The following is a 23,321-nucleotide window of genomic DNA, read 5'->3' on the forward strand; positions in this document are numbered from 1 at the left end:
ATATGATCCTTTTACTGTATTGTTGAATTTGGTTCCCTAATATTTTGTTGAGAAATTTTGCATCTCTGTGCATCAGGGATAATGGCCTGTAATTTTCCTTTCTTATTGTGCCTTTGTCTAGTTTTGGTATCCTTGTCTAATTTTTGAAAGAGTTTGGAAAGTGTTGGTATCAATCTTCTTTGTGTGGTATAATTGATAAGTGCAACCTGCTTGTGGACTTTCATTTGTAGGGACTTTTACAATTATTGATTCTGTCTCTTTAGTAGTAATTGGCCTGTTCTAATTTTCTATTTTTTCATGATTCAGTCTTGGAAGGTTATATATTTCTAGGAATTTATTCATTTCTCCTTAGGTTGTCAGATTTGTTTGCATATAATTTTTCCTAGTGGTCTCTTATGATCCTTTGTATTTCTGTGATATCTGTTACCATGTCTCCACTTTCATTTCTGATTTTATTTATTCAGGACTTCTTTTCTTTGTGTTGAGTCTAGGTAAAGGTTTGTCAAATTTGTTTGTCTTTTCAAAGAACCAGCTCTTGGTTTCATTGGTCTTTTCTACTTTCTTTTTAGTCTCTATTTCATTTATTTCTGCTCTGATCTTTGTTATTTTCTTCCTTCTATTAAATTTGGGCTTCATTTGTTCTTTTTCTGGTTCCTTGAGATATACAGAATTCTTAATTTTAAATCATAATAAATTCCTCTAAAAGACATTGACTTAATTGCTGAACAGTTTATAATGGTGAATATTGATATTTTTATATAATTATAAAACGAAAATGTGCCTAACACACCTCTAGTATTATACTGGCTGTGGTGATGAAGAGTCATTTAACTTAGATGCCTAGGGTCTCAAATTATATAATTGTCAATGATCTAATTAATATGTAATGATAAGCTCAGTGATGTGATTTAATCAAATTAAAGAATTTCATGCATTTTTTCATTTTGACTAAAATGACCTAGTGATAACAAAGTTTTATTTGCACAATGGATATGAAATGAATATAATAAGGAGGCAAAAGAAAGGTATGGTAACTCTCTATAAATAGTGTCATGTACTGATGAGTGATGCTAGTATGTAAGCCTTGTTTTCTCAGGCTCCACAGGTGTAATGAGGGAGCTTGAGGAAGATGGAACTTGGAACTTTAAAAGACTTTAAAAGATCCAACTTTAAAAGACCAACAAGACTCACCAAAAATGTACACGTTCTTCACGTGGACAAAACTGATACAGGATTAAAAAAAAAAAAAAACACTCATGACAAGATAATGAAAGGCCATTAAATAAAATTAATTCATGGAACACTTTATGTTAGGAATGATTGGGACTTTATAATTAATTAGGTACTTTTATTAAGACCATGGGCAAGTGTGAGACAAACTGTATTTATCTGTGTTTTATTTTAATGCTACATGTTAGAATACACATTTTTATTAAAGATAAAGAAACTAAATACAGAGGAGAGAAAGAAGGACACTTATCAGAAGACCACTATTTTAGACTAAATAATCTTATGCTTTCATGCAGAAAAGTAATGGTCTTTCCTTTTTTCAAACATTTTTAGAAGATAAGAAGTAAAGGACTTATACTCTGTGTTTAAACTCTGTCATCCTCATGCATAACATTTAAAAAAAATTCTATGCTAAGATAAGACTGTGTTTTTTTTTCCTGAATGCAGTTGTCCTGACATATTTCAGGGATCACCTTATTTCTTTAAATCACTAAAAAATCAATTTCTAAAATGCAAAGTGAAAATAATCTTTAGGTTGCTTTTAACTATGTTTTGTTCAATGTTTGGTAATCATAGACATGCTCGAAAAAACAAAACCAGAAAACATATGAGTACTGATTCTAAAGCAGGTAAAAGAAAGATTTTTGATTATTCTAATTAACATAATTTTTGAATTCTTAAAATGTACAAATACAATTATTCAATTAAGAAATCTTTTTAACCTAAGGATGTTTCAACATTTTTCATGATAGGTAGTTATCTACTTTGGCTCTTTATCTGCTATCACTGTGAAATAAATGTTGAGAATATTTAAATAAAATATTAGTTAAAAATGATCCAGATATCATACATATAATATTCTTCCAGCTTGGCTGTTTTTGATGGATTTTCCATCACAGTCAATCTATGTTCCCCTACTTTATTTCCATCTAGAACCAAGTATTAAACAATGACACTATATATCTTTTTGTACAATTTGCCATTTTTTGTTACTTTAGAACCTAGGTGCTCCTGAATTGTCCTTGTGAAATCACCATTCTGCAGAGAAGGGACTGAACAAAGAAATGATTCATGTACTGAAACTTCAATGTAATTTTTAAATCACATAACTCAAAGATATTTTTACCAAAGAGGAAAAAATGCCTTTTTGTAGGGATCAAAACAGTGGTATCTTTAAGTAAATAGAAGTCATTCAGCCATTTTAGATGTCTTAATTATTAAGAAAATAAAATTTTGTAAAAAAAAGTGTCTCACAGACATTTATCTGAAGCAATCTTTATTAAAATGATTTTGGATAGTCACTTTTATGCTTCTGTTTTTCAAGTTTTCATTCCTTCTGCATTTCAGTGTAAAGTCTTTATGTAGAGTGGGTTGCTATGTGGCCTGAATTTATTTAAATATAACTTGGGGATAATTATATAACATATCTTATTACCTAATGGGAAATTAAAAAAAAAAGTCATCCTATAAAAATGCTATCTTGCTTAAATCAGTGAGATGATTTCAGTGAAGTTCCTGTATTTGAACACTTTGAAAAGTACAGCCAGAGGATACGGTGTAAAGAAGTCTAGGTATGCTAAGTATGCCAGTTTTTGTGGTCAGCTCTTCTTGCTTTTGCATTTCTTAATGAGGCTCTTCTTTTTCAGCTGTTGTTCTTCAGTTTAACCAAGAGTTTTTGTTTGTTTTTTACCAAATTTTTATACATATACTAATTTTTATGTAAGTATAAAATGAAAATGTGCCTAACACATCTCTAGTATTATACTGGCTGTGGAAATGAACAGTTATTTATTCTAGACACCTAGGGTCTCAAGTCATATAATTGTCAGTAATCTAAGTAATACGTAATGATAAGCTCAATGATGTGATTTAATAAAATTAAAGAGTTTCATGCATTTTTTTCATTTTGACTAAAATGACCTAGTAATGACGAAGTTTTATTTGCACAGTAAATATAAAAAAGAGTAACAGTAATTGTCTTAATTAAGTCACTATATTTGATTAGTTTTATTATCTTGCTACATCAGAAAATACATTATTTGTGTAGATATTTTTAAGAGTCAGTGTAATTTTTTTAAGTGACAAGTGCTCGACATTATTTAATTTGAGGTGCCATTTATTTTCAGCATTATTAAGTATACCAGATAAACAGATGGTACACTGAGATATAGCAGTTGACTAATGACAGTGTTTAATGTATTCATAGACATTCTCTTGTACTAGTTTATTAAAATCACAATAATTTTGAGTTGCAACACTTACTGGATAAAAATATGAATAAATGGTTTAATAAAAAGTATATGCTATTGTGTATAGTTATATGTATATTTATATAATATGTATTTCATATATACAGTTGAGTAAGTATGTATATTAATAAATATACATTCTGTTATAAAATTCTTTAATTATAGAAATCTAAGACTTTTCTTTCTCTTCTTTTCTTTTGATTTTTTTCTTTCCACACAATCTTTTACTTACTTATCTCCAGACCTAATTTGCTGCTTTTTAGTTTTTCCTTATTCTATTTCTTTTTTTCTTTTTTTTTTTAAAGATTTTATTTATTTATTTGACAGAGAGAGACAGCGAGAGCAGGGACACAAGCAGGGGGAGTGGGAGAGGGAGAAGCAGGCTTCCCGCTGAGCAGGGAGCCCGATGCGGGGCTCGATCCCAGGACCCTGGGATCATGACCTGAGCCGAAGGCAGACGCTTAATGACTGAGCCACCCAGGCACCCTCCTTATTCTACTTCATGTCAGTTTCTACAGTGATAGGACAAACAGAAGTAAGATGAATGGAACAAAAGGATAGTTTCATTCTGATTTCTTTTTACTCCCTGTTTGCTATTTTGCCAACCAAGTAAAGCTCTAGAAGTTGAGGAGGTATTCTTGATGAGAAAATAGGCTTTTTTATCCTGAAAGCTAGTATGCCAATATCTCCACCTTGTAATTGTTTTATATTATTAGAATAAAATGAAATAATTCATAAAATGAGATAATTCATGTCAGTGGGTTAACACCTACTAAGAACTTCTAAAGAATAGCTGTTATGATTATTTCTACTAAATTATATGCATTTTACTATAAATATTTACTTTAGGTTTTTTTTTTTGTCTTTCCCACAAAGAATACATTTTGGGATTCAAGCAGCTATCTTTAAAAAAAGTTAACTGTTGTAAAAGGGCCCATTTCACAGCTGGTAGCTACCTATAAATGCTAATTATTAAAGCATTACTATAAAAATGTATTGATGCACTCATACTTTTAATCTGTGTTGTAGGGTCATGCTGAACCTTACTGTGGTAGCTATTGATTTTAAAACAATAAATATGTGTTTAAATAAACTTCCAGTGAGGCTAAAGTTACAGCAGAAATATTGCATCATATGCTACAACCTTAGAAACTCTCCCTTGGCAGTAATGGTCCCTGACTCCCTTTGAGTATTTTAGGCACTGATACTCCATAATGGGCCATTAAGGAACATGTTTAATTTGAGACCTATCCAGGTGTACCCTACTGAGATGAGATAATTTCAAAACATGTGTATTTTTTCTCCTGCCTGGTTGCTACTGATATATTAACTACAACGAATGAAATATGGAAAAGCTTTGTTGGAATACTTTATGGATCACAAAAGACAATATATTTCTTTCATAATCTCAAGAAAATTATTTAAAGCATGGATATCCTTTTTATTTAAGGAGGTTCTAAAGGAATTATTTTTAGACCTTGTCTGATACACATTTTTTAAAAGTTTCCAGCATTGTATTTTTTCTTTTAATACTTGTTTAAACTGCATTTGAAAAGGAAACTTAGGGAAATTTTTAACAGTGTGAATATCAGGGGTTTAGAGTCAAAATGTTTATATGAAAGAGATGAATGGAAATGACCAGTCATGATAACTAAGCCACAGTGAAACTCTGATATAGTCATCTAGCTCATAATGAGATTTAGCTTCCCCCTGCATTCCTCTTGGTTTTGGAAAATCTTCAAAGAGAGTGTAAGTAGATATGTATTTTTCCTTATCTGTCTGAAGGAATTGGAGTAGAATGAATTTGACATTTTACTCCCTCATTTCTTTTACCTTCTCTATTCTAGACTTTATTTTTAAAGTCAGTTTCTTTGTAACAGGCATTGTTTTCAGAGAAATAGTGTTAAAAAATGAGATGTTTTCTAGTTCATTCCCCTGGATTCATTAATGTGGCATGATATGATTCTGATCATCGAATTTGATGTTTAAAGTTCATTGTTCCCAGCTATGGAAATAACTTTTTAGCCAATCTCAACTGTAATGCTATTTGCATTGATGCTGTTTTAGATTGTTACAGGAGAAAATGTGATTTTGTTGGTTTTAAATCAAACCCTGGAATTTTAATTATAACACAGACTTACTAGATAGAGTATATTATCATGGTTTTCAATCTTGAAGTACTCAGGTGATTTCAGTTATGAAATTGCCAAAAAGAAAACAACATAAGACAGTACTAATCTAGCCCAATCATGAAGCCTCTGTAGGTAATAAAAATCCAACAAGTATTAGAAACATTTGAGATTAACTTGATCACTTGTTGATTTGATTCCTTATTTTTAAGATTTATTTATTTATTGGGGGGGAGGGTCAAAGTGAGAGGGAGAGGGAATAATCCCAAGCCGACTCCCCACTGAGCATGAAACCCAACGTGGGGCTAGATCCCAGGACACTGAGATCATGACCTGAGCCAAAATCAAGAGCCGGAAGCTTAACCAACTGAGCCACCCAGATGCCCCTGTCGATTTGATTCTGGACATTAAAATAAGTATGACAAAGTCACAAACAATTCTACTTTGAAGATACATGTTTTTTGTTTTTGTTTTTGTTTTTGTTTTCAGTAACAAAGTAATCTCAGTTCCCTTTTTGGGAAAAATACCTTAATGGAATTAAATAGTCATGCTGATTGGAATAAGATTGATAGATTTTGAAATCTTCAACATTTTATTTGGGAGATATCTTTTTATTTATTTATTTTTTCCTGATTGTTTTCAGCTTTTTGTATAATTTAAGAAGCACTTGCTTGGTACCTAAGAACCTCCCAAACCATCATTTCTGGGTTACTCACCTAATGAAGTCTGTGGTCTTACTCCTCACTCACCCAAAACAAGCATGAATAAAATGGGTCATTGGTATCTATTCAAGTGTACCAAAGACATATGTGGTGCTAGGTAGGAATTATTTAAAAGTGAAGATAATGAAGGCTTTCTTTTGATTGCGTGATTCTCTCAATCTGAAGTTTGTTTGAATATATCAGTATATGTCTGTATCCTAGATCTCCATCTCATGAATGAGATAAATTAAATGAATGAGATGAATGAAATTAAACACCAATCTTGCCAAGCTAAAAGCACCTTATATTTATATGAAGGGTTGTCTTAGCACAGGAATCTATAACAAAAATACCACAGACTGGGTGTCTAACAAACAACAGAAGTTTATTTCTCACAGTTCTGGAGAGTGGAAGTCTAAGATCAGGCTGCCAGCATTGTGAGAGCTCACTTCCTGGGTTACAGACAGCTGGGTTCTCTCTGTAACCTCACATGGTGGAAGGGGCAAGAAACATTTCTGGGGTTTCTTTTAGCACCAATCCCATTCATGAGGGCTCCATTCTTGTGACCTAATTATTTACCAGAGGCCCCACCTACAAATACTATCACATTGGGCATTAGGATTCAACATAAGATCTCTGAGGAGTCACAAACATGCAGTTTGTAGTAGGTCTGCTGGAAAATCAGTGGTCACTCGAAGTGATGAGAGGTGGTAGAATCAAATGAATGAAGTACAAACCATAGGTCTAGACTGTTCAGGTGTAAATCTGGGCTTGTTAATTTTTCGCTGTATGACCTCAGCAAGCTCTTTAACTTCTTGGTCCCTGAGTTTCCTCATTTGTAAAGTAGGAATAATAATAGTCGCTTTCTTTAGAGTTTTTGTAGGAATAACAATAAAGTTTATATTTAAAATCAATGAAATGAGTTGATATGTGGAGAGCTCTTAGGACAGTGTCTGATATATAAAGACTCAGTAGGTGTTTACTGTTGTTATGAGGAGGACTATCTGGCCTGCTGCACTGTAGATTTTGGAATAGATTCATATGCTCCTATTAGAAATGGAATTATTTACTTTGAAGTAGATACTTTTTATATTGTGAATGTTTTAAGTATAGTTTGCTTGCCCTTCCTGATTTCAACTTCTCTCAGAAACATAGAAATCAATCCTTGATTATAATCATAAATGACATATTGTAAAGCAGTTGTTTATTTTTTGAATATTCTTTTAAATAATAGCTATGTTCATTCTGACTTTTCATTCAGGCTTATTTTTAATAGCTAATATTGATAATAAAAGTTGAGATTTTATGAGTGTAGATGACTCTTTAACAACATGGGCTTGAACTAATGGGTCCACTTACGCATGATTTTTTTCCCCAATAAATGCAGTATAATACTGTAAATATATTTTCTCTTTCTTATGATTTTCTTTTTTTTAGCTTTATTGGAAGAATACAGTGTATGATACATATAGCGTACAAACATATGTTAACTATTTATGTTATTGGTAAAGCTACTAGTAGTTAAGTTTTGGGGAGCCAAAAGTTTATACCTGGATTTTTGACTGCACGGAGTCCATGCCCCCAACCCCTTGCATTGTGCAAGGATCAACTGTATTTTCATTTTTGAAGAGTGAAGTAAAAGATCCATTTTACAAATCAGATACATGGATGATATATGCGATCCACTTTTTAATTCGATGTCACTGAAAGCAATTGAATTGTTTTCCAAACTAGTTGCTTTAATGTAATTATTTTTACTTACCTTAATTTCAAACTTATTTCCAGTTGCACATATCAATGGAAACAAATATTCTCTTATTCAAGGCCTTTTGGAAACAGACTTCAATCAAATGCTTTGTAGGATCTCAGGGAAGAGGTTAACTCAAGGACACGTCTCAAGAAAATGATTCTGTGTAAAACATCAATCTGTTTCATGGTTAAATGATATGCTGCCCTAAAGCCAAAAATAGCCATGTTCATTAAATCCAAATTTGTTCCTAAACATTAATAGACACTTATTAGATTATAACATTATCTGAAAGACAATTACATGGGACTTTTACTCTAGAGAACTTTCTTATTAAAATTACCTTCCTCGATTACTTGTTTTCTAACATAGCATCAAACTATATTTGAAATATAATTATAAGGAGATAGGTGTTTTAAGCAGTGAGAAAAATTATTTGGTAGTTTTTGTTTTGAGATTTAGCACTTCCTTGCTTAAAAACTGTTGCAAGTAACCTTTAAAAAAAATCCATTGAATACAAATAGGTCTTTCTGTGTTCTGACCTCTCTGAAACATGTGGAGGAGATAGGGAAGAAATGAGGGAAGAATGGCTTGACTGAAATTTGTAGGAAAATGCAGTTTTATTCCTAAACTACACTTCCTACTTCCAATTTGATTAACTTTTTTCTTTTATCCTCTCTGCCCTTTCTCTGTTTTTTCCTTCTATTTCCCATCCTGATTTATTTTTCCTTCCTACTCCAAAAAAAAATGTAACTGTGGTATTTCTATGACTTGAAAAATTGTTGTCTTGACTTTCTTCAAATAACTGTATTTTAAATCACAATTCTGGACTTGTAGGTCACTGTGAACTCCCCCCATACTAATTATGGCAAATACTGTCATTGACACCATTAGCTTAAGGTATTTTTTCTTTCCTCTCCATTTTTCTCTATATACCCCTGCCAATTTAATCTAAAAGCACAGTGTTTCCAGTGTACCTTCTGATTCTATCCACTTTCCTGCTTAACCACTCACAAACTTGTATCAGATGTTCTGTACTACTCACCTCCAAATGTAATCTCATTTACCATTTATAACCCTACTTTTGAATATAAAACCTTTTATTAAATGAAAGATTTTTTTTCAATTATTGAATGTCTACTCCTGCCAGGAAACTTTATAGGTTCTATATATATATAAAGGTTTAAGCCTTATATATATATATATATATATATATTTATATTTAAGCCTTTATATATATATATATATATATATATATATATATATATATATATATATATATATATAAAATAGAAAGCCTTATTACCACCTGGTAGAATATGGATTAATTTCACATGTGAACATTAGGTATAGAAAATTGAAGTAATCTGCCTGTGGCCATAAGCTCGGAGTTTGAAGAGAGAAGACTTAACACTTTTTCTCACTTCAAAGTTCATGTTGTACCTTCTATTCTTGCTGCTTCTGATGGCTCCGACTTATGCAATATTTAATACTTGAAGACAGGAGCTTAGATTTTTTTTTTATGCAGAAATAAAGGATTAAGAAAATTATGGCCACATCCAGTTCTAAGTCAAGACAGATACATACATAGTGTGTACGAAGTTTCTTCCAGGTTGTATTTGACTTCAATGTTTACACCTATAAAGATAAACAGTACAGTTATAGTTTGTTATTTTGTAGTAATGCATTGTCAAATGGGTAAGAGTACCATTGTATCTAAAAGTGTTGTGATTCTCTGGAATCAGTATTTAATCTCAAATAGCATAATAGCCACTAAGCAGTGTTAGGCAAGTTTGAAATCCTGACAAAAGAATCATATTACGAAAATGCGAAGACTGCATTATCTTTGTGTGGTATCATGTTAGGTACTATCTAAATACTAGTTAGTTCATTAATTTAATGATTCACGTAATATCTCTATTTCAGTTAATACCTCTATTAACTCAGGCTCTTTATTTCAAACCAGAGATATTTACACAAATTAAATTCAGAACAAAATGTTCAAGTGTTTAGGAGCAATATAGGATTATAAAAATGTTTGGAACATATTCACTATAAATATTTACTCATTCTTGAAAGACAGTACTTGCAGTGATTTTTATGTATTTATATAATTTTTACCTTTAAATATTACAAAATCATATTTACCTTTTTTCATACTACCTCTCAACCCCGAACGTTCATCCTTCAGTCACTGTTTAGTGAAATCTTATGCATTTGACTCTTTTTACACATTCTAGCATAGTAACCATTCTCTTCTTTTAGATCTTCCAGATCTTCCAAGCTTGATTATTTCCTCTATTTTTTTAAGCTCTCTTCTTCATGATATTTGGATTTGTATTTCCTGTGTTATCTCTTCTCCATTTCTGTCCTGCCTCTGCATTGTTCTCTTCCTGCTCTTCCTTTTCTTCTCCTCCTTTCTATGATGCAAGAATCATGCCATATAGATGTTATATATATGTATATATATAAGACTTCTCTCCTATGACCAGAAATAGTTTACATTGTTTGTATTCACTGAAGATCTCTTGGTACACATTGCCAAAGAAATACATGTATAGGCAGATTGAATTCATATTTTTTGAAAATATTAAACAAGATGATTGTTATCTGTCCTTTGAGTCTCCAAAGGGATCTAACATTATTTAAGAAAGTATCATTACTAAATTATTCAGCTCCTTATTGGTACTTTATAGTTAAATACTTTTTAAAAAAATTGATGTGAATAATTTAGTCACTCACACACAGTTGTAGGTATGTAGTTGAATATTCACCTTATTCCAATTTTTTTATCAGAAACTCAGTTTTTATGTAGTTCTAAAAATAATTCATGTATAAGAATTTTATATTCTTCATGTCTCCCCCTTTTTTTTTTCCTCATCCCTGGAACTATGTCTCCTCCCGATGACTTTCTCCGATGGAAAGGAAGAGAATTTTTTCAACCCTAGTATTGATCCCTATATCATTTATCCATTCTTTCAAAACTTATTGAATATCTAGTACTTGGCCCAATGCTAGACAGTAAGACTATAAAGGAAGAAGACAGGGAAGTTTTCTAGGAAAAGTTGTTTAATTGCCTTTTGAAGAATGAGTGAAGTTATAAGAAGGAGGATGGAGGCTTAAAGATGAGAAAAGACAGCACATTCAAGAGTCTGCAAGTGCCCTAGGATGGCTAAGAATACAGGGACCTCTATGAAAAATAGTAGGACCAATGAAATATCAATAGCATATGTGATTCATCTGCATAGCTGTCACTGTTTTCTTTTTAAGTGTTTGTGGGATTGTTTTGTATTTTTTTAATCTATATAAACTTTTTAACTTATTTATTTTTGTTTTTTAAATTAAAAACAATTTTTTGTAACTCATTTGAGGGGGGGAAAGAGAGAGTTGGGGGGGTAGAGAGAGAGAGGGAGACAAGCAGATTCCCTGCTAAGTGGGGAGCCCAACGCAGGGCTGGATCCTAGGACCCTGAGATCATGGCCTGAGCCTAAATCAAGAGTAAGACGCTTAACCGACTGAGCCACCCAGGTGCCTCAGATTTTTTAAGTTTTTATTTTAATTCCAGTTAGTTTTACAGTGTTATGTTAGTTTCAGATGTACAATGTAGTTAATATAACACTTCCATATGTCACCCAGTGCTCATCACAACCAGTGCATTCCTTAATCCTGTATCCTATTTAACCAATCCCCCCAGTCCACTTCCTAGTTAAATACTTTTTTAATAGTTAATAGTAGTATAATGGCTTTTGACTCCATAAATAAAGACAGGAAAGATCCTTAACCTTATTGCAATTGTTTTGTTTTCAGAGTCATAATGTTAAGACAAAGTGTTTAATTTTTAAAAAACTAATATGATCAATAGGACCAAAGTTAATAATATACTCACATGCACCCTCTTGGTCAAAAGATAATAGACAATTCTTTTAGCAAACACCAAGAAAACTTTAAAAGAAACACAATACTTAGAGGTTTCAGAACCTGTCGATTGTACCTGACATTTAAAAAAAATATATGTATTTTACTCTGTCTAAACTCCTGTAAAATTCTTTTTGCTTTTACCCAGTGATAAATAGACCAAACATTTCAGTGTGTTATGGGATAGTGATGGGGGAAGCTGTCTTATAGTCTGATGTCTTGTCTTGCTGCCCTGCTTCTTTTCCTTAAGAGTTAACTATTTCATAGAGTTTCATTAACATCAGGAGTCTTACATGTAGAACTGCTTTTGGAAAGGCACTTTGGGAATAAAAGCTCATCTGTCATTTCATAGGACATGGACTATGAGGCATTGCTGTATATCTGCTTATGATTATGCAATACTAGTAAATCATAGAAATCTTGCAATCTCAGATTTGATTTAATGAGCGTTAAAGCCCCTCATCTAAGCATCTATACATGACTAAATACTCTAGGTGAAGTATATTTTCCAGCCTTATTAAATTAATATTTCTCAAAAATGCTTGGCTCTTTTTGGTTACAATGGATGGTTCTTATTTATAAATGTAGGGAGCTGTGTCCACATAAATCAGATTATCTAGATGCTCTGTAACAGATAGTTGCTTGTTAAGGTAGTGACAGATGATAAAATAAAATAGTTTAATCTCCTTTATATTTTAATAATTTTCCATATGTCAGTTTTATATAACAGATAATTTATGGAGAAGGATTGTGATAAATATTTGATTTGTTAGTGAATATAATTTCAAGTCATTGAAATTTCCAAATCCATGTACTAACTGTGGAAGAATACAGATAATACCCAAGTAGTATTTATAAATATGTCTAAAGTAAGGTTGTTTTGTTCTGTGGTGTTTTGTTTTTTTCCCTTGGGTTAATAGCTATGATTTCCCTATATGGAATGAAGGGAAAAACTCATGTTAAATGAGAAACTCCTATATTATAATTAGCAATGGGGTTGTAGGACTGTAAACCAATTAATTATTAATATAGCCCCATGGCATTTTATACATCTGGCATGTGCCAAACATATAAAAAAATTAACCACTCCGAGAGCCCTCTTTTTTTTTTTTTTTTTTAAAGATTTTATTTATTTGACAGACACAGCGAGAGAGGGAACACAAGCAGGAGGAGTGGGAGAGGGAGAAGCAGGCTTCTTGCGGAGCAGGGAGCCCAGTGTGGTGTTCGATCCCAGGACGCTGGGATCAAGACCTGAGCCGAAGGCAGACACTTAACGACTGAGCCACCCAGGTGCCCCTCAGAGAGTCCTTTTTGACAGAAAGAAGCAAATAGGCAAAATAAAATATGGATTAATTGAAATTTATAAAGTTCATATGGAGTAAAGTTTGTAGTTAAAATTTGTGACAAGTGAACATGTATCACTTGGGAAAATGTACAACTATTACAAAAAGGATATAGTATCTTATCTAGATTATTATGAGGGGAAAGGTATAATAATAAAATGCAATTTTCCTTGGAAAAAATTGAGAGTTAATTATCTTACAGAAATGTGATTAAGAGTAGCTTAGGGGCACCTGGGTGGCTCAGTCGTTGAGCGTCTGCCTTTGGCTCAGGTCATGATCCCAGGATCCTGGGATCGAGCCCCACATCCGGCTCCCTGCTCAGTGGGGAGCCTGCTTCTTCCCTCTCCCACCCCCCGCCTCACTGTGTCTCTGTCAAATAAATAAATAAAATCTTAAAAAAAAAAAAAAGAGTAGCTCAAATGAAGGTAGTAATTCCAAGATGAATAACATTCAGATTATATTACTAATATCTATTTGGAATGTAGAAAGGAAGCAAATATACCATAAAAATGAAAGCTTTCAAATAACAAAATTCAAGTATTTTCAGAGAATAAATGTGTTACATGTGAGTGCAGATTAGTCTAAATCTAACAAATAAGGGATTTTCTGTGTAGTTTATGAGAAAAGACTTTAGTTACATAAATATTTGTAAAATATCTTTCCATGTTGTAATTTTTTTAACTTTTAGTAAAACTTCAGTCAGATCACACACTTTTACAACTATAATCTTAAATATTAATGATGTAAAATAGGATACTTTAATCAACCTCATTTTTTTAATTTTGAATATTTGAAGAGTGATGAAGTTTGGTAGTTTTGTTTGAGGACATATAAACACCAAGTACCTAATCAAGGACTACATTAGAATATATTCCTTCCAAGTTTCGGATGTGGTAACAGGCAAAATTAACAGGCAAAATTGTTCACCATATTGTAGTAATCTTTGATGAAAATTAGATGTGCCATCTTTCAAGAATAATTTTTAAAACATTACTGTGTTGATTTATTATTGGAAATTAGTGTCATAAGTAATATATTTGAAACAAGAGAAACACTGAAAATTCTCCTTTATAAAACCTCACATTATTTTAGTATGTATTGTTCAGCTATAGAATTCTCAAGGAGAGTTTGCATATCTAGACCTGTGCTTGGATAAGTGTATACATTATTAAGCTATGCTCCCCACAAGTGCAGCCACCATCTGTCACCATACAATGCTATTATAATACCATTGACTATATTCCTTGTGCTGTACCTTTTATCCCTGTGACTTACTCATTTCATCACTGGAGGCCTGTATCTCCCACTCCCTTTGCCTGTTTTGCCTATTACCAACCCTACTCCCCTCCCTTGTGTCAAGTATAATTTTATATCCCTTGCATTTACAGAAGAAAATCTGACAGCTTTTTACTTTATGTTCCTAGAACATCTCATGTAACACATACCACATTTTGCACAGCACTATAATTATTGGTGAATATAACTTTTAGCATTATATTTTATGGTTTTAAAAGGGCTATCACATTTTAGACTTGTGGCCACACTCTCCCACCTGATCCCATAGTGTTAGCATAGTGCATGGTATGTAGAGAAGGCGAAAGAAATTTTATTGGAGATGGAAATGTATTTTGAAGTTAGCTTGTTAAATGCTTTATATCATTAGTAAATCTTTTTTTATGAGTAATTTTCTTGTTATATGTGACTTAATGAGTCTCTAATGCCTTTTCTTGGTTTTTCTTCTCTATGTGTTTTTGAGGAGCTTTGTTTCAGAAATGTCTTGAATGGAAATCCCTTTTATGTGAAACTGATTGTTTTGGTAGTTAATAACATATAAATTAGAAAAAAAATCATCCCACAAAGTTTTCTGGTTTTTTTTTAATGTTAGTATGCAAAATTACTGGTTTATCTTTCTATATGTTATGAACAATCTTGTTTTTCAAATTATCTATTAAAATTTATATATAGTTTAATTATTGCAATTTTATTAAATGTGCCCCCAAATTAGCACATTATTTTGGGGCTGTGGGTGAGTGGTAGGCAGACAGTGATGCTGGAATATAAAAAGATGTTACCCTCTTCAAATAATAGCTTCTATTCTTCTCAATTCCTTTCCCCACCTCTGTTTACACAATAATCATGAAAACAAATTCCCATGCCCAAATCCAATGTGAAATATCCTCGTAGACATGGTTTTATGTCCTGCTGTGATATCTTAAATCATTACTATAAATAATGTGCATTTTCTTCTCCTTTCCTTTTTTTTAACCCCTTATATAAAGTAATTTTCTCCCACTGTTTCATCAATGTGGAAATACATATCATATGAAATAAACTATTCTGGATTTCAGTAAAACCACAATTCACAATAGCAATACTCATGTTTCACTATGGAAGTAATTTTCCCTGTTTCTCCAAAAGATACAATGTTATAATGAGGCTGGTTTCCTTTTTAAACATGTCTTCTCTTTTCTCTTTGTCCCTCTGCCCCTACCTAATATATTCATGCTGTTCCAGGTCCTCCATTTCTCAAAATCTAGTAACATTTTTAAGAAATGCCTAAGTATTTTTTTTGGAAACTTGCTACGTTGTCCCCTTCCTTTGTACATTTAATATCCCTAATTATCCTCTTATATTTTCTTGTTTATTTCTACTATAGAAAGAGCAAAGAACATTGGTTTAGAATCAGACATTTCGTTTGAAATTCTTGCGGCATAACATTTCTGATTTTCCCCCTCAGTAAACATGAAATGATATTATCTGCTTTATAGATTTGTATGGAGAATTAAATCAGATAATTGTATAATATACAGAACATTGCTTGGCATATGATAGGTACTAAAATCATGTTTATTCTTCTCTTCTTTATCTTGTGACTTCATTTCCTATGTTCTGTTTTTCCCACTCCAGTGTGAGTTGTGAAAAAATTGTTCTACTTCATCTTCATTCTTAATATCTACTATGGTTAATATTTACTATATATATATATATTTTTAAAGATTTTATTTATTTATTTGACAGAGAGAGACACAGCGAGAGAGGGAGCACAAGCAGGGGGAGTGGGAGAGGGAGAAGCAGGCTCCCCGCCGAGCAGGGAGCCCGATGCGAGGCTCAATCCCAGGACCCTGGGACCATGACCTGAGCCAAAGGCAGACGCTTAACTGACTGAGCCACCCAGGCGCCCCTTAGTATATATTTTTAAGTAATGAATAAGTAATTCACCTAGTAGCTGCCCACAATTCTTCCCAGTGGCAAAGTAGTTCTGTATATGTTTATGTATATTTATGTACGTGTTTGTGTGTGTCTATGTGCATACACAATTTTTGACACTCATACTCAATGGACATAGAGGAAAGAAAAGACACAGTAACTGAATGTTTAGAGTAGGGAGACCTTGTTTACTAGTTGATATATCAATCATTTTTAGTATCCTTTAAATGTCCATTAATTATTACATGTATGTTAATGCAATTTTAAATTAGCAGTTTTTTAAAGTTATTTTTGGAAAGAGTTACACATGGCAGTTAAGAAGTTCTGAAAAATTTCTTGTAAGTCAGAGTGTGAATAAGAAAAAAATGAAAATATTTTACATGATTCCTTGAGACATAGTTTCTCTTTTATCTCAACAACTTTTTTTTATCACTGCTTTTCCTATTTGTAAAAGTAAAATATTATGAGATTGTCTATTGTAAGCCTCATTTTCTTACAATGTGTCTGTGAGATTAAAACTTTTTTAATCTATTGTGTTCAGATTTAGTGTTTTCAGAGCCTGTCTATACAATAGTGACTTAATAAATATTTTTGAGCTAAATTATTGAATGAACTGGCTTCTTACATATACATGTTAAAAGGCTCAATAGGGGGTGCCTGGGTGGCTCAGTTGGTTAAGCAACTGCCTTCAGCTCAGGTCATGATCCTGGAGTCCCGGGATCGAGTCCCGCATCAGGCTCCCTGCTGAGCAGGGAGTCTGCTTCTCCCTCTGACCCTCCCCCCTCTTATGTACTCTCTCTATCTCATTCTCTCTCTCAAATAAATAAATAAAATATTAAAAAAAAAAGGCTCAAGAGGATAACATAAAAAAACTAATCCGATGTTTAATAATTGTTAAGGCATAATAACACTTATGTGCTAGGCACTTCAGGAGAGTACAAATTTTTATGTGTTTTGTAGAATTCAAGATTCCAAATATTGGCTCATTTAATGTCGTATAGACATATCAAGTACTATTGCTCCCTCCATTAACATAGGGAACTGAAGCACTGAGGGCTTAAATGAGTTGCCCACGGTCACAGTACTGGTAGATCTAGTAATTGATATTGGGTGGTCTTGCTCCAGAATCTGTGCTCTTAATTACCGTGCTATAAATAATATTGCCAGAAATTCACATAAATCTGTAATTTTGCCTTATAACTATATAGAATCTTTAGTAAAACTATCACTGTTTTGTATAACCCTTTCCAGAAATTTTTTTAAAAATTTATACTCAAAATATGAAATTGTTTTTAAATACATATCAATCACCAGAAGAGAGAAAGAGACAGAAACAGAGAGAGAGGGAGAGGGAAAAGGAGGAAGGAGAATGACCTAGTTTGTACTGATTGATCCATTTTAAAGGTGCTGACTATGAAAGACATCCTCAAAATTTGGGTCATGCTCTTCAATATTTTTGCTTCTTAAGATAAATCTGTGCAGTCTTTAAGAGAAGGCAGCTATATCAGTTTGGTTCAGTAAAGTAACTCTTAATGCTAAAAGTTTTTAATGTCTTATATAGATATTTAAAATTTAAGCATCATTTCTCATCTTAAATTGTAAGATCCTGGAGAATAGTTTGCATGTTTTATTCAGTATTCTCTCCTGTGTTCCTAACCCAGTGCTTTGTATTTCACTGGGCACTCAATAAACTCTTTTGAATGAATTCGCTATGTTTGAGCATAATTAATTAACATAAATCTAGGATCTTCATAGATTAACTTACAAGGATGCTTTGAAAAGTAATACATTCTGAATTGAATATCGGGGCCAGACCTATACATTTAACTTTTTTGTTTGTTTGTTTTAAACTTACAGTAATGGTAATGAATGAATTTTTTCTTTTTACTGTTCTAATGTTAGTAAAAATTGTATTTGTGGAAAATGTATACAAATTAAGTCCCAATTCTATTTATATAGATTAACAAAGTATATAAATCAATTACTAATTTATTATTATCCAAATATAGTATATTTACATTAATTTTTCCCATTAGACTAAATTATTTATTTCAGTCCATTTGAAGCCTGGGAAGTAAACACTGTGTTGATTGTGCATAAATAGCGTCCTCTAGGTTACTTACTCGTTTTCTATATGATGCCTGTGTAAATTACTATGAAGGGAGGGAGGTTATATCGATATTCTAGTCAGCAGATAAACCTTCAAGGAATTAAGAAGAGAAAACTTGTATTTGATAACCCATTCTTTTTTCCTTGTTTGCAGGATTCAAATTTGGGATATTGGTGTTTCTGTGTTTGAGAAATTTTTTTTTGAGGGATTTTTTTTTTTTTAAATCATCGGTCTTGGAATACAGAAGAGGAATCAGAAAGACACTTATTTCATTTCACGTCGTGAACGCTCTCTCTTGAGGCACTCTTACACCCCAGTACACAGCCATGTGGCCATCACAGCTGCTAGTCTTCATGATGCTTGCAGCACCAATCATTCAAGGTAAGACCTTTACTTAGATTTTTGTGTGAAGCTTAATTTGTCTCTATTGGCACTAGGTCCTTTCTTCTAAATCTTTGCTCATTGATTTAGCAGCTTTTGCCTACGATATATTAATAGAAGTAAGTTAAAGTAAAAAGACCATAATATGTTCAAGTGCAATAAATACAACTTTGAGTTTGATTTCTGAAAGTAGCTTTTGAAATGTATGTGTAACCAATTCTTTGTTATTTTTAAGAACTCTCAGTGTTGGCTACTCTGTTCAATCTTTAATACACAGAATGCAAACTAAACCTCTCATTTAAATGAGAATTATTTTTAATACATATACTTTTAATTCAAAAAAAGCCAAAATGATATGAATATATGCTAAAAGGTAATTTTACTGAAACATGCTAATCAACTCATAAAAAACTGTATACTTTGTTTATTTAGACATTATGGTATTTATAACACAAATATGATAGTTAAGAAATGCTATATCTTTGCAAATTTTATAAAAGATAATTATTTATAAATAAGATAAGTTCTGTACAACTTAGTATAATATTCATTGAATCTTTCTAAAAACTGGCAAAGTCTACATTTATATTCCTTTTTGACAATTTAAAGTTTTCTACTAATCATCATTGGTTTTGCACTAAGATGAAAATGGTGTAATATAGTCACTATCTCATACATTTATGGTAATTATAGCAAAGAAAGGGACACAGTTATATTTGCCACTCCTTCGGAGGTCTCAGAATAGTACGATGTAGCAAGCACCTGGAATCAGTTTTTAGCCTCTTTAGCTCACTTTTGGTTTTTAACTGACTACAAAAATCTATTGTAGTTTATCAGCGATGCAGTTCTGAATTTGGCCTATATTCTTGTTTCAACATGAATTACATTCTGCTGTCATTATAAAAAGTGGATAAAATACCTTATGTGTCGTTTGATGTTTTCTTCTAAAGTTTCCCTGATTTAACACATTAAATAATCACTACAATATGAGGTAGTGCTTTTTTAAGGAAATGAAAGTAAAATGATTCAACCATCTAATTTTAAATAATGTAAATTTGTAAAAAAAAATCAAAATGTTTTCTTAATTCATACATTGATGGAGCACTTACTTTCACATACTTGGGCACATATAACATTTTGTGGTATGAGACAATAAAGGAATTATGTCTCTTTAAACAAGTGTTTTTCTAATTATCTGTATACCTAAAGATTATTCTAATTAGGTTTTGATGTTATAAAGATGCCTCACTCATAAGGTTATTTTGAGGATTAAATAAATAGCATACGTAGAGAATCTAGCACAGTGCATGACAAATATATTCAGTGTTTGAACAAGCTAATTTCCTTCTTCATACTATCTGCCTCTCTAGTATATTTCTGTTTTAATAAATTATAACAACCAGAAATTAGCTAACCATGAGAGCGGTTTCATTGTTGTTGATAATCAGAACCGCCCCCCTCTACACACACACACACACACACACACACACACACACACACACACACACACACACACACACACACACACACACACACACACCCCTCTCTCTCTCCAAGGAATTCTGAGAAGTATTTAAAAACTCCTCAGAGAGCAAATAGAAAATTGACCTAGTATATAAAATATTTTGGGCGAAAGTAATCTTTTCTGTTGTATGTGAGCTACTTTATCTTATCTTGACTTTGAACCATATTCTACACAATATAGAAGCTTTCTATTTATAAACTTGATCCTGTTACCTTGAATAGGAATTTTAAAAACTTCACACCAGAGAAAATATAAGGCCTTCTCCACTGCCTTTGTGATACCACTCTGCATTTGTAAATAGAGGGCTTCATATGAACAACCTTTTGGGACCCAGCTTGCTCATAACTAAAGGAATGTGTATGTACCTCTGATCAGTGCTGATCTTTTAGGATGGACTTTTTTTTAGAGTCCCTAACCATCCCGTCTTAAAGGAATACCACATAACTTGAAACTTTATAGACAACTGAGTTAAAATGATGTCACAGTTACAGAAGGACATACTCTTTGTTTCCAAAACATCCCCTGGTAGCATCTCCTTGCCTACTGTTGTTGAGATGTTCAGCTTCATTTGCACTCCTGACCACAATTAACTTACCTGGGAAAGACTTGAATTGCACTTTTCTCCAGAGCGAATAACAATGATGACCGCTGACTTTTATGACCATAAACTTTAGATGTATTGGTATAATTAATCCTTACAACATTCTCCTGGGTTTAATATTATTTACTATTACTATCATTATCATTTTTTACAATAAAAACATTGAGATACTGAGCAGTAAAAGAACTTGACTGAAGTAACACAGAGACCCAGAGGAGATTTAAATGAAGGACCTGGCTTCTTGAACTCTGGTCTTTCTGCCTGTAGATAAGCAATTACTATCAAGGCCATTCTTCCCTGCAGAGAATCCCATCTCAAGTCTTCTGGCCATTTGGGAGAAGGTGAAACAGAAATGCAGATCCCCTGCTTCTCCCATGTTCTGGGCATAGACAGATGAGGCTTTCTTGAGATGAAATTTCAGCTCTGCCACCTACTAGTTCTGCAACCATGTTACTTGGTAAACTAGTTAATAAATATCCATTATCACCCAGTGTGAGCCAGAAAACCCTGCTAGCTGCCTAAGATATGCTAGTAAACAAAAGATTTTAATTCTTCCCTCAAGGAGCTAACAGTAAGTTAAAATTTTGTAAGCCTACTTTTTATCTGCAAGAATGAACATTTATTCCATGCAGAGTTATTTGAAGAGGTAGATAAAATATATATGTATAGCTTCTAACATAGTGCTTGGCATTTGGTAAATCTTCCTTATATTTTATTTGCTTATCCCTAATTACCTTGAAATGGAGCTAACACTCTGAGCATTAGATAGGGAAAATGCCTACTTACCTGGATTCTCACTGTGCGAATTGAAATAAATTTTTTTTCTACTTGAATCTCAGCATTTAAGTTTTTCCAGTAAATTCTTGATACTAGTTTCTATTCAAAATTATTATCAAGCCAGTATGTATGAAGGTTTAGTGCATAATTCTCTCTATATAATAATATAGTATATAACTGTCAGTGGTAGTAGGTATATGACTGGTAATATCTAATTGTCAGGGATGCATTTTGTTCATGATTTCCACATGGGTAAAATTAAAAAACTAAGCTAAAGAATTAATTCTGAATAATGTTTACATTAGTTGAATAATCTCCATATTGTCCTAGAAAGTCTGGCCAGTGTTTAAGATAGGAAAACAAAATTAATCAGTACATCCACACTGTATATGTATATATACACAATTTTTAAATTTGGAAATGTCTCTGGTTCTGTGTTTATCTGTCCATATTTTATGTCTCTGTGTACCTCCGTATTTCTCTTTTTCTGTTTTCCATGACTGTGCCCCCTTCCTGTACAGCCATAAAACCCTTATCTATAATGCAATGAAACCTGGCAGAAGTTAAAAGAAACCACTAAAGCAGATGGCCAGTTTTTTGCTGTTAACTAATGTAGTGTTGCATGAAGATAAAGGATTTTTTTGTTCTATTGATGTGGTTGGGAGCAAGGGAAAAGAAGGGAATCAGAGAATAATAATCCAATAATAACCTGGGCCCTTGGGCGCATTGTGGTTGGCAGTAAAGGAATACCAATGTCCAGTGTGATACATGGGCTAGGAGATCTGGTACCCAAGCCATAATGGGTTGGGAGTTGAGAAGGTGGTTGGGGGGCTAGGAGATCTGATACCCAAGCCATAATGGGTTGGGAGTTGAGAAGGTGGTTGGGTTGCTCAGGTATCTTAACTCCATCTCCTCATTAAATTGTACTCATGAACTGTGTCACAGTTGAAGAGACAAAAAACAGGATAATTGGAACTTACTGCGGGTAAAGGGGAGCAATATATTTTATAATATTTCTGCATAAAAAATGGGGTCTTAAAAATTCTTCTATAACCATCATATGCATACTTTTTTTCTGCAAGTCTGTTTTTTAAAGTTGCATGTGTATTTATATATTTGTGTACTTTATAGGCTAACCTGCTTTTTATTATGTTCAAGTAATTAATTATAATAAATAGCCATTAGCAGGAACAAAACTGCTGATTATATCCATATATATTTAGTACTCTATGTTTTTGTGTAATTTCCATTTTATTATTAATCTAATTTTACAGTTATAATACCACTTAATATATCAGTGACTTAAATAATACACATTTTTTTAACTTCTAATAAAATGTGAAGCTTGAGAAAACAAAAATACATTTCACTATATAGCATCTTACTATATAATTCTCTTTATGAAG

General features: G+C 32.5%; 1 protein-coding gene across 10 annotated transcripts in view; it reads left to right on the forward strand.

Moving 5' to 3' along the window:
* ADGRL3 (adhesion G protein-coupled receptor L3) overlaps positions 1-23,321 on the forward strand; it is a 1,229,798-nt gene that overhangs the window by 281,370 nt on the left and 925,107 nt on the right. For all 10 annotated transcript variants that reach the window (XM_035726124.1, XM_035726125.1, XM_035726123.1 and 7 more), the window contains one exon: positions 18,785-19,012. In XM_035726124.1, coding sequence (XP_035582017.1) covers positions 18,958-19,012 — 55 coding nt within the window. In that variant the 5' untranslated portion in view covers positions 18,785-18,957. The remainder of the gene's footprint in view (positions 1-18,784; positions 19,013-23,321) is intronic.

The sequence above is a fragment of the Zalophus californianus genome, chromosome 2 (assembly GCF_009762305.2).
Source record: "Zalophus californianus isolate mZalCal1 chromosome 2, mZalCal1.pri.v2, whole genome shotgun sequence".
NCBI classification, from domain to species: Eukaryota; Metazoa; Chordata; class Mammalia; order Carnivora; family Otariidae; genus Zalophus; species Zalophus californianus.